Source organism: Anoplopoma fimbria, chromosome 13 (assembly GCF_027596085.1).
Source record: "Anoplopoma fimbria isolate UVic2021 breed Golden Eagle Sablefish chromosome 13, Afim_UVic_2022, whole genome shotgun sequence".
NCBI lineage: Eukaryota > Metazoa > Chordata > Actinopteri > Perciformes > Anoplopomatidae > Anoplopoma > Anoplopoma fimbria.
The window spans coordinates 10,426,712-10,438,739 of record NC_072461.1 but is presented as its reverse complement, the minus strand read 5'-3'; the positions used below and the strand labels follow the sequence as shown (position 1 = coordinate 10,438,739).

At 41.2% G+C, this 12,028-nt stretch overlaps 2 protein-coding genes across 3 annotated transcripts in view; both read right to left on the bottom strand.

Annotated features, from left to right (window-relative positions):
- LOC129101413 (rho guanine nucleotide exchange factor 28-like) overlaps positions 1 to 5,021 on the bottom strand; it is a 40,437-nt gene extending 35,416 nt beyond the window's left edge. Inside the window, exons 1-2 of the mRNA XM_054611226.1 lie at positions 4,817 to 5,021; positions 3,854 to 3,934 (exon numbers count right to left, since the gene is read on the bottom strand). Coding sequence (XP_054467201.1) covers positions 3,854 to 3,934 — 81 coding nt within the window. The 5' untranslated portion in view covers positions 4,817 to 5,021. The remainder of the gene's footprint in view (positions 1 to 3,853; positions 3,935 to 4,816) is intronic.
- Positions 5,022 to 5,256: 235 nt separating this feature from the next.
- On the bottom strand, positions 5,257 to 11,809 carry utp15 (UTP15 small subunit processome component). Of its 2 annotated transcripts, none has more exons than XM_054610334.1 (12): positions 11,656 to 11,809; positions 10,818 to 10,916; positions 10,616 to 10,708; positions 10,335 to 10,519; positions 9,502 to 9,680; positions 8,632 to 8,757; positions 8,249 to 8,384; positions 8,051 to 8,135; positions 6,757 to 6,912; positions 6,509 to 6,610; positions 6,117 to 6,250; positions 5,257 to 5,974 (listed from the first exon to the last, which is right to left on the bottom strand). In XM_054610334.1, the coding sequence occupies exons 2-12, from the start codon at positions 10,905 to 10,907 to the stop codon at positions 5,674 to 5,676; spliced, it is 1,587 nt and encodes a 528-aa protein (XP_054466309.1). In that variant the 5' UTR covers positions 10,908 to 10,916; positions 11,656 to 11,809; the 3' UTR covers positions 5,257 to 5,673. The 2 variants fall into 2 exon arrangements, with proteins under 2 accessions (XP_054466309.1, XP_054466308.1); XM_054610333.1 differs by having other exon boundaries at positions 5,258 to 5,974; positions 10,818 to 10,919; positions 11,656 to 11,805.
- Between the last annotated feature and the right edge of the window lie 219 nt (positions 11,810 to 12,028).

Sequence of the window (12,028 nt, the reverse complement as noted above, 5' to 3'; positions counted from 1 at the left end):
CTCCTCTCAACTCTGTATTTGAAATGCATAGGCTAAAGAAGCCAAAACATTAAAGACATTGCTGAAAAAGCTGGAAGCTAAACTGTAAAGTTGAGATGGACTGTTTAAATACATTTTAAAAAGGATTGAATATCATTGCAATCATAACCTATGATTTAAAAAAAAGTTTAACACACACATAATTAAGATAGGGCTGCACGGTGGTGTGGTGGCTAGCACTGTCACCTCACAGCAAGAGGGGCCTAGGTTTGGTACCCGGGCTAGACGGCCTTCTGTGTGGAGTTTGCATGTTCTCCCCATGTCAGCGTGGGTTCTCTCCGGGTTCTCCAGCTTCCTCCCACATCCCAAAGACATGCAGCTGAGGTTAATTGAAGACTCTATATTGCCTGTAGGTGTGGATGTGAGCGTGAATGGGAGGCGTGTCTGTCTATATGTGTCAGCTCTGTGATAGACTGGCGAACTGTCCAGGTGAACCCTGCCTTCGCCCAATGACAGCTGGGATCGGCTCCAGCCCCCCACGACCCTTAACAGGATAAGTGGCTACGAAAAATGAATGAATGAATAAATAAGATAAATATAGATATTTGTGTGTGTGTGTGTGTGTGTGTGTGTGTGTGTGTGTGTGTGTGTGTGTGTGTGTGTGTGTGTGTGTGTGTGTGTGTGCGCACACGCACTTATAACCTATAACTATAACTAGTTATACACCTAAAAATAAAAAAGTACAGAGAGAAGCCCCAAAAAAAGATCTTAAAAGTGATGCACCATCCAGAAACAAGTAGAAACGTGATTGAGCATTAATCAGCCAATCCCAATCAGCTGTGTGTTTCTGTGTCTGAAAGTGTCATTGTTGGCTGTTACTGGTGATAACGCACAGACAGGTACATTCACAGACACACACACAAACCTGAAACGGTTGAATTTTTCAATCAATCAACAGTTTAAAATAGGAGAGAGGAGTCCTAAATGATCAAAAATAGCTTAACATCCGTACACTATTCACAGACAGAGAGAAAAACTGATTGAGGTCTAATCAGCTGATGAGAACCACCTGTGTGTTTCTGAATGCCGGGCCTGAAAGCGATGAGTCACTGTTGGGCATAACTGGTGATAAAACACAGGAACTACTACCTGAATTTTGGGCATCCCTAAAATGTAGATGTGTCATTTGTGTGGATAAAGTCCAAAAATTACTGAGGACATTTTAAAAGTCCCCACATTTGTGTTTTTGCTTAAGACATACAGCGGTGAAAATCAATGAGAGAGCTGAAGGGCTGTCTCAAAAACTGTACCTCCTATTGCACTCACTCACTCTCTATTCCATTTGGCAGCAGCAATGCATCATAACATCATAACTTCCTGTAAGTCGCTTTGGATAAAAGCGTCTGCTAAATGACTGTAATGTAATGTAATGTAATGTAACATGTCTGCCAAGAGTTAAACGCCATTTGGCTCTCTTTGTGTTCCTTCAAAGGCAAATTTTTTAAATGTGAGTAGTGTCCCAATCTCCTCTCTATCAACCTCTCATCAAAGCACGCATCCACTTTGTTATCTTTTTCTTCTTGGCAAACCAGCTGGAGTTGCCCACAACACCAACTGGACTGGAGTGCGGAAGGAAGGAACTTGGACCAGGTTTTTCGGCCTTTAAAGCTGCAGCCATAACACTGAAACAACTAGCTGAAAGTGGCTTACAAGCGTTGTAGAGCTGAGGACGCTCAATTTAGGGTATAATAATTATCTTTGAGTAACAACAAGCAACCCCTTTTACACTACAAAAAGTAAATTATCGCAGAAATATTGATTGGTGCCGCTTTAAACATTTCTGGGCCCAATGCCCATACTGTGGATAAATGGCTGCAATGCGTAGCAGTCCAAGGGAACTTTGAAGTCAGGTTTGGAGTCAGGTTTACAATTTAAATATGGAGACTAAACATGCACTTTTAGTTTCACTCCCTCAGAATGATAATAATAATAGTTAAAACTAAAAGATCATCTTCCAGGGCCTCTAGCCTGTTTTTTTGTTTTTTTTGAGTTGCCGCTTTTGACCAACATCAACCAGTTGCAGGGGATGAAATATATTGTAGAAGATGTAAATTTGTCAAACTACAGTGGACTCAATAGACCGGACAGCAATGCAGCCATAAGACACAGCGAGGCAGTCAAACCACTGAGGCAGGAGAAGAAGAGACAGAAAATGTAAAACCCTAAGACTTGAAATACAATGAATAATTTAGAGTGAATTTATTTCTTTTTCTCATGAGAGTCTATCTATTCAATTCAATTCAGTTTATTTTGTATAGCCCAGAATCACAAATTACAAATTTGCCTCATTGGTGTTGGATGGTCTAAGAGTGAATTTCTTTTTTTTTTAAAGTTATTTCTTTTTCTCATGAGAGTCTATCTATCACCTAATCCCACCTACAGGTTTGTTGATCATTTTCTTTCTTGTCACATATTCTTTGACAGAGGACGCATCAGGTTTAACACAAGTTCTAAAATGTCTACACAGCTTCCCCTGTGCCCTCATTGAGACTGTTTGTGATTGAGCAGAAGTTGACCATGCTAACAGGCTACTAATGTTAGCATTGTCACTGTAAGAATCTTAGCACGCCGCTGTTAGCATTTTTGCTCCAAGCCTCCCAGTTGCTAGCATGGCTGTGGACAAGCATTGTGAAAAACACTGCTCAGCTTTTTTTAAGCTAAACGCTACTTTTAAAATTGAGTCATTTCAACACAGCTTTTCCTCTTCTTTCATTGAGACTCCGCACATCTGTATTGACCAGATGTTGACCACAACATGAATACAATTTAGTTTTGTTGGTTTTTACAAATACCTGCGAACTAATAACCATTTTATCCAGATGTACTTTATGTTTAGGGCCAATTGGCAAACGTTAGCATGCTAACCTGCTAAGAATGTTAGCATTGCCATTGAGACCATTTTGGCTCGCCGCTGTTAGCATTTCGCAGAGTTGCTAGCATGGCTTCATTAATTTACATTATTTATTAGAGTTCTGATGAGTATAGTGTTTCATTACATGGGCATTCACAAAAACGTTTGGTAACCTTTAAGTAACCTTGACTAAAAGGAAAACAGCATTGAATACATACATACAAATGTAGAAAGGATCCAATTGACTGAATGCAGTATGAGCCCCTTTTGATCTTCAGAGAAGCATTAGCTCTCATTAATGTTTGCCTACATTGATAAACAGTTGAAGTGGATCCAATAAAGAAATATTTGATCGCAGTCCTGACTTGTTTGTTTGCTTAACCTCCTTGACGGCATATCCATTCAACGCTTTAACACAACTGGCGACATCACAAATCAAACCGATCGCAAATACTAATTCAATTCCAACACTGAGTAAGTAAAAATACAAAAAAACATCACTAGGAATGAATCAGTGTTACTGATTCGCTAGTTAATACAAACAAATGCCAGGCTGCTTTTGTCGCTGTTGTGATGATGGATATCTCCCCCCCTATGAAACTATGATTCATTGTTCAAATAATACAACATCGAAACCTTGAGATATTTCATTCAAAGGCCATTAAAGTCCCTGTTTGATCAAAGCCCAAAACATCAGTCTCCTGTCATCATGGTGCCAAATCTCATAAAAAAAATAGATGCATTATCACTTATCATTTGTCATGAGTACAAAAAACTCATAAATAATATATATATATATATATATATATATATATATATATATATATAATAAATGACGATGCTGATCTCTCACTGCATTGCAAATTGAATTGGCAGAGATTTTTCCAAAGGGATAACCAAGTCTTTGAGATGAGTTGGAGAGCTGATCTCAAACCTGACTGCAAACTTGGAGCACATACTCACATACAGAGGCACTCTCCTCCTGCTCAGCTTCATCTCCAGCTCCCAGCCACTGCGGGCAAAGGTGGACATTAAAACAGACATCTAGAGAGAGAAACAATAAAAGTCCCATCAGTGTAGCCCCACGTGACTCCTCATGACTTCTTTTTTTTTTTTTTTGTTATTCTGCCTCTCTCCCCTGATCCCGAAGAGATTAAAAAAAAAAAAAAAAAAAAAAAAACTCATCTGTGCCACTGCCTCCACAGATGGAGACAGGATCCTCTTTTGATCTCCAGCGTGTGAATAATGATTTTAATGATGCTTTTCTACCTTGTGTCAAGACCAGAAAACCAAATCTGCCCCCAATCTGATTTGAAGGCAGTGCGTACCTTACTACATCTGTGTGTGTGTGTGTGTGTGTGTGTGTGTGTGTGTGTGTGTGTGTGTGTGTTAAAGTAGGAGATTGATTGGGCTTCAGTGCTGCAGGGTTCAGATCTGCTCTCCATCAGTGGCCACTTCATAAACTGGACACAACAGCAAGACCTTAACGCTAATAAGAAAGAAGTTTCTTGTGCAGTCGCATTACATTTATAATTATATATTCATAATCATAATAGACTTCACAGTGAGCCAAAGCAAAGCACGACCAAACCGAGGGGAGAGGACTTATTGCAGTTTGAGTAAGTATGCTAGCTTTATTGTCACAGATCAACGGCTGTTGCTGCACTATTGGACATTCAATAATAAAAAAAACACGACAGTCTAGCTTTAGAAACATTTGTGCATTTTTGCTCAATGTTTTGAATGAATTTAACTCAGTTTAGTGTTGACCTATTTAGCCGCAGTCAGGCTCTTTTACAGGGCTACATTTCACCACTCGACCAGGGTCGACGTGTTAGCAAACTTATCACGTCGTGAGAAACAGACATGTTGGGAAAGAGTCATCAGCTAACGTTACTCACAAATGGGTTCAATTTATTGACGTACCTCCGTTCACAGGAGCTCAAACTCCGGCAGAAGAAACACCGACGGTCCGCTTAAATTCGGTCAAGAGACGGAGCGCCAAACTCTCGGACACATCGCGTCACTGCCTTTTGTTTGCTAGCTGCTAATTCAACTGTTAGGAGCCACAAGTTGGGGAATGGCGCTCGGTCGGTGCCGCCGCTGCGTTTGGTCCGGTGTGAGCGACAGCCTCCACTGACACAGCATCCTCCTCCTCTCTGTCCGTCAGTGTTGATGCTCTCCGTCTTCCGTCTGGTCCAATGCAAATGCCTCCTCATATGTGAGAGTGAACTGTTTATTTGAGGTTACAGCGCCCTCTAGTGGAAGGAGATGGATATACACCTACATGTTGACATCTGTATAATCCACAGCGACTTCTTCACACATACCATTTGAACACAATCATGATTGGTCAGTTTCATTATTACAAAGATTTATTTATATCTGCTTATGAAACATTTACCAATGCCAAATATTATGAAAACACAAAGCAGACGTTAACAGTTAAATCATTCGAAACACAAACGCGCGCGCACACACCACATTTACATTTTATGAAAGTGTAATTACAAGACGTTCGTATAAAAACACTTTCCATTCACACATTCTTCACACGGTAAATGCATGTCCTCTTTGTTGCCCGTTTTTCAGCCACATGGAGTTAAAACGCCAGAGTGATTGCGACCATCGGGTTTGTCAGTTTCTTAAAACCTGTACCAAAATATTTCCTGTTTGGGTTAGCCGTCGTGACAGGAAGTTTGTGTGTCTGATTGTTTCGAAAAGAGTTTTTTAGAGTTGTGAAGGCACTCTAACTCAAGTCTAAAGCTCTCCCCCTACAAGCCTCAGGTGGCCTGAAGCTGTGGTCTGGAGATGCTCGCTTCTCCCTGGGGCAGGCCGTTTGCCCTGCTGGTGCCGGGACACGGCACCTCCATCCTGGGGAGGGCGGAGGCGAACATGGTGTCCAACATGCCAAGCACCTCCATGAGGTCCTGTTGGTAGTCTATCTCCCTCTCCAGCAGCTCCTGCAGACGCAGCAGCTGTCTGTCCACGAAGGATGACTGGCCGATCACCTTCTGGTAGATGTCCAGGATCATCTCCGTCGCAGTCACTAGCACGGGGGCGAACCTGGGGTCGACCAAGTTCCTGGAGGAGACGCAGAGAAAGTTGAAGGATATGTGCAACATATTTTCATGTAAAAGCTCCCAAATTTATTGCATCTAGCAACACGTTATGTCAAAACTCGGTTGCTTGAACGTTGACAGCTTTTTTTTCTCCCGATTCTTACCCTATGAGGAAGTTGAGCAAGCGAGAGAGCCCCTGTTCATCCCGTCCCGCCAGAGCGTTCTTTAACGTTCCTCTTCGATCCAGCTCCTTCATAACAGCCACGGTGATCTCGGGCTTCCTCAGTCTTGTCCATGTCTGGAAATACAATTGAATATGCTTCGTTAATCAAAGTTCAAATCAAACCACTTTCTTGCAACTTTGCTTTTTGTGTCCCGCTTTCGAATTTTCCGAACAGCGAGTTCACTTTGTACAACACGGCAACAGGAAAGTAGCAAATCGCTTTGTATGTCAAATTGAAAAAAGAACGACAACTTTGAAACTGGAAGGAAATTCAAGAAAATTACACTAGCTGATTTAACATTTAATGTTATTAAATACATAAAATGCACACACCTCCAGAGCCGTATCCAAGGCCTTCGTCACATTAAATTTCTTCAGCTCCTTGTCGTATTTGGCCAAATGCTGTTTCACTGGCTTGCTGATGAGATAATCGTTCTGAAAGAGGAAACAAAGATATTAATCAAAAACAGTGCAAGAGAAAAGCCTTACATAATAATGCATAAAATAAGGGCATCTCTTGGGGAATAATCACTCAGCAGATTAAGTCCCGTCTTATGCATGTTAACCACGTCTGAACGTACCTGTTTGAGTGAGTAGTTCTTCCCTTTCACAAAAACACGATATGACGGTCGTCGCCTCTGCTGGTTGGAGACTTCCTTCGATTCTTCGGGGCTTTTCCTGTGTTTGATGCTCAGGATGCTGTTGGTCATACCCGCGACGATGGACTCGTCATCCGGCTGAGGAAAAAAAATAATATTTAATATTTGTAGTTTTACTCGTCGAGAATCCCAGCAGCAATGAATTCAAGACAGTTCTGTAAAATAGTTTAAAATGTTGTCAGAATACTTGAGATCATCAGGAATTTCAGTCGATGGATCACTCAAGAGATCATCATTCAACGGTTACTTTCATACACAAGAACTCCAGAAGACACCATCACCTGATACTGGTATCAACCATGACTACTGCACTTCATTTTAGGACTGCTTGATTCTAATATATATATCGAAGAGATTGTGGCGATAAATGAAAGCAAAGGCTGAATACAGGAGTCTCGAGTTTAGCGCTTTGGCCATTGCCATCTTGGATTTTGTCCGTCGCCATCTTGGTTTTCTGCCAGTGAACGGAAGTGACGATATTTGGACTGCGGAGGAGTGGATCCGTGGTAGAGCCACCTTTTTATGGCTCTGGTAGCATCCTGTCAATCACAAGGTAGCCACGCCCTAAAGAATACTCCTCTTTAATGTCTATTTGACTCTAAATGGACCATAATTTACTAAATGAACATCATGCTGTATTGAAGAAGACTTGAAACTAGAAATTGAGACCATAAACTCATGTTTACTGAGGGAATAATTCAAGTGAGAAGTAGGGTCATTTTCTCATGGACTTCTATTGAATCAGACTTCTTTTTCAACCAGAGGAGTCACCCCCTGATGGCCATTAGACAGAATGCATTTTTTTTTTTAAAAAGGCACTTCCACATTGGCTTCACTTTTCAGACCAGGAGGTTGCAGCCCGATTGAAAGGGAAAAATCCCAAAGCACTGAAAGTCCAAAGCAAACGGATTGCACATTGTGTTCTGGAAACCCTACACCCCTCATCATGCCAACTCCAAGAGTAGAGGATGTACCGTTTCATCTCCTATTGATTTCGATCTCTGGCATTACTAGATTTTTCTGTTGGCTGCTGCAGAAACTGCTCCCTCTGATACACCTCCCATACAAGAGAATCCTGATCTAAAAAATGTCAGTCATTCAGATAAGGTTTTCATATCTTGGGTGATGTAATCAACTGTTGTGTTGTGCACCTTTCTACACTTCATTCATCTGGGAAAAATTACAAGAAGCTAAAAAATAGAATGTGATTTCTTACAGCCAGAGCCAGACTGAGGATGGAGGCAGAGTAGTCAAAGTTGTGGACCACTTTGTAGTTGGTGGTGTTGTACACCTTTACATGCCTGGAAGACAAAAAACAAAAAAAAAAAAAAAAAAGGTTCTCCATTAGGTCAGGTTCGTAAAAAAACAAAAAAAAAAAAGTAGATTATGACACACATTCATGTTGTCCCCATACCTGTCCAGAGAAGCCGACAGCAGTCTCTGTCCATTGCTGCTGAGACACAAACAGGTGACAGTTTTGTGATGGTTCTTCAGCGAAACCAGAGGCTGGCCGCCTTTTAGCAGATCCCACACTTTCACGTGGCGCCCACCTAAATAGAGGGAAGATTATTTTTAATGCCGTGGATAAACATTTGTAAATATAATGAAGGATACGAGTGAAGTCATTTTCAGATAGGCAAAAGTGTATAGAAGTGGTTTTTGTCCCAAATTAAGTCCAAACAACAGCCTGAACCAGGCTGAGAGACCCTTAAATTTGAATAAATGAATTAATAACAATTTGGGCACTTTTTCTGGATGTGCTAGTCTGAAAACGTGAGGATTGTAACGGTCGACCACCTGCAGAGACGAGGAGCCCCTCAGAGGGATAGAGAAGCAGACTCTCCACGGGCTGGCCATGGTCCATGGTCATCACACTCTTCTCTGCTCTGGCATCGAACAGTTTCAGTGTGTGGTCATAGGATCCTAGGATTTAAAAAATAAAATAAAAAATTGTTTAGTCACAAAAAACAAAAACAGGCTGAACTCCTTCATCTTCGGACCAAAGACTTGCCATGAGAGGAGTTGGAACTGTGAGTAAATGTTAAGGCGTGTGTCATACAGACAGGGCTGTACCTTTCTTTCCTCCATCCAAAACTCTGCCATTCTGACCTGCTGACAGTTTGTAACTGATTTGACCAGCTGTCTTTGCTAAGAGCTGATTGGCTGTTGAAAAAGTTGACGTGCCTTACGCTCTAAAAAGGTTTAGTTGGACATCTGAGATGGGCTAAACAGTCCAGTCCTTTTACTGCTGCCATCACTGACTTTGCATATTTATTATTCTAGGTATACAAGTAGTTTTTTTAAAGGTTCATAATTATTTATTTTTTTAAACAGTCAAAAGCCAAATGTGAGCAGATTTCGGCAATTCCTGTTATTTTAAGTTGAATTTACGAGCAACTGTGACACATGACGTTCATTAAATAAATATTTGTAGATTTACTTGTCGAGAATCCCAGCAGCAATGAATTCAAGACAGTTCTGTAAAACTGTTTAAAATGTTGTCAGAATACTTGAGATCATCACAAATTTCAGTCGATGGATCACTCAAGAGATCATCATTCAACGGTTCTTCACATAAACAAGAACTCCGGGATATCACCTGATATTGGTGTTTATCGCTTTAGCTGTTCTCAAAACAGCTGTTTAAAAGATTTGCCTCCATCTTACCAGTAATGAAGAGATCTCTGTTGAGTTTGCTCGTGACGCCACAGCGAATGTAGTCTGTGTGTTCTTTGTAGGTGTTGAGCTCAGTGGCGTTCGGGATGTCCCAAAGTCGACAGGTGTAGTCGTCTGACCCTGTGAGGATCTGGTAGCGGTCCGAGGTGAAGTCTGTGACATGAACAGCCCTAAGCAGCAAATGAAAGGAGACAGAATTGACATCAGTTCACTCTCACGACCAGAAGTTTACAAAAGGCCCACACAAAAGTGCAGAATACTTGCATGCAAATATTTCGCATCAAAACTATTCATACAGGCAGCGATGCAAATTTGCAGCACTTTTTTTAATAAAAGTAATACCAGGATCCTATTGACCTGTCTGTTCGAAGTAAATTGTTGTATAGCCTAAGCTACTGTAAGCTGTTTTATTGAGTTACCTTTTAGTGAAATGCTCTGAAAGGAATTTTGAGTTCTCATGTGTAAACAGTGCCAATGTCTAAGGCTTTTACTGTCAATGGTAAGAATGGAAGGAGTGGGGGAAAAAAATGTTTTCAAAGCACTGTGAAAGTATTCATAACAAAAAAGTTTGGAAAAGTATATTGATATGCAAATTAATTGCAAAAAAAAAGAAAAAATTGCCGCCAGAGTTTTAAGGCCTCAACTCTGTCTTACAGGTTAAAGGTTGTCAGAATTCTTGAGATCATCACAAAGTTCAGTCGATGGATCACTCATGAGATCATCATTCAACCATTCCAGGCCTTATTTGATAACGTTCATCCTTCAGGCCGGGACAGCACAACTAAAACACACCATCAGATGGTGACACGCACGCAGATACCTACTTTGTGTGCCCTTTGAACATCCTGAGCGCCACCTTTCCGCCAACATCGAACAGCCGGACCACCGAGTCCTCACATCCCGCCACGAGCAGCTGACCATCCGACCTGAACCTCCCACTGTACGCGGTGTCCTTAAACCGCGTGAAGGTCTTCACGGGCTCCTGGGAGAACGGCCCGTAAATGTGGATCTGTGTGGGAAACAGAGTTAGAGAGCATACTGACACTAGATCTGAGTCATATGAATAAACACATAAGTTGAATTCACACAAGAGAAGTCGACATACTCTTGTGAATGCTGTCACAGCAAAATTATGCGGAGCCACCGGGGAGAAGTCTATGCTTGTGATAGCTCCGAATTCTTTTATCTGGACCGGAGCCTGTGGGAGGAAAAACAGATATGTATTGTTAAGAGGGAAAAAAAACATGGAGGATGTGCTTTTTTGGCTCACAGTAACATTAAGACAGCGTACGGTGGAAGAGGCTCACCTTGTAGTTTTTCCAGTACAGTGTGTCTTGTGTGACTTTCTCTCCGAGTTTAGGGTAGACTTGGATTTTGGTAGGTTTAAACGAAGCCATTTTCTCTGTCTGCTAAGATATAGAAAAAGAAAAGCATGATATTAACATATAGCAAAACACTTGGGGCAAGTTTACCTCTTAAATCCTACTGACCTGCTATTAGGTACTTTTAGACAAACTCATCACGTGCAGTCCAACAATACTCAATCCCAGACAAATGTATTTTAAATTAATTTAGTTGATAAAACAACAAAATGTGGATTATTATTGGAGCAAACATACACATGGTACGATACTGCCAGACAGAATGGATTTTAACACCTTGCAGCTAGCATAAAATTGGCAATTAAGGGGTTAAAGGCATGATCTGTGCCCTGATCCACGAGGGAACAGCCGGCAAAAGGAGACAACACAAAACAAACAACGCAGACTGAATGGTAACAGAGTTCACACTCAAACTACAAACTTTGCACCAAATAGCATCACAACCCAGTAAACGTTTCTATTAGCCAAGGCTAAGCTAACGGCTTCACTGTTTCATCTTATTCGCCGACTGCGGTTTGTTAATATGCATAAAGAGCTCAATGAAATATGAAAGTTTTACGTTACAATAACCATTTACCCATAGCTGATCTTTCGGTAACGTGTTGTTACCGAAAGATCAGCATATTAGAAAAGCACCGGAGCCAACGTGCTCAGCACAGCAGACGTGGGTTAGCACACCGCGTTAGCCGCCTAGCATGTCCTACTAATCTGCTCGTGGTGATTCTAACCTTTGAACAAAAAACGTCCAGGAGCGCAGACTTACTTTTTTTAAAAGTAGGATTTGTTGAAATAAGTCGATACCGATGTTGGTTATCAAGTAAACCAAGAGTTGCTCATTTTAAGGCGATATCACGTTGCCTCTCGCTGCCCTGGAGGACGCCATGCTTACGAACGTGACGACTTCCGTTATGGATGTCAGATCTTTATTGTTCACTGACAGGAACTCTTTTCATCGTCTTTAGACAATGTCAAATGGCAATGGCGGTGAACTTAGTATTCGTACTAACATTTTTCTAATATGCCTATGTATTAATTAGCTCAATTAAGCGGTTAAAAGTGTAAAGCCATTACCGTATAAAATATATTCTTTTCAGAAATGTCTGGATTCTACTGCTTTTAAACCAGTGTAGAAAGCA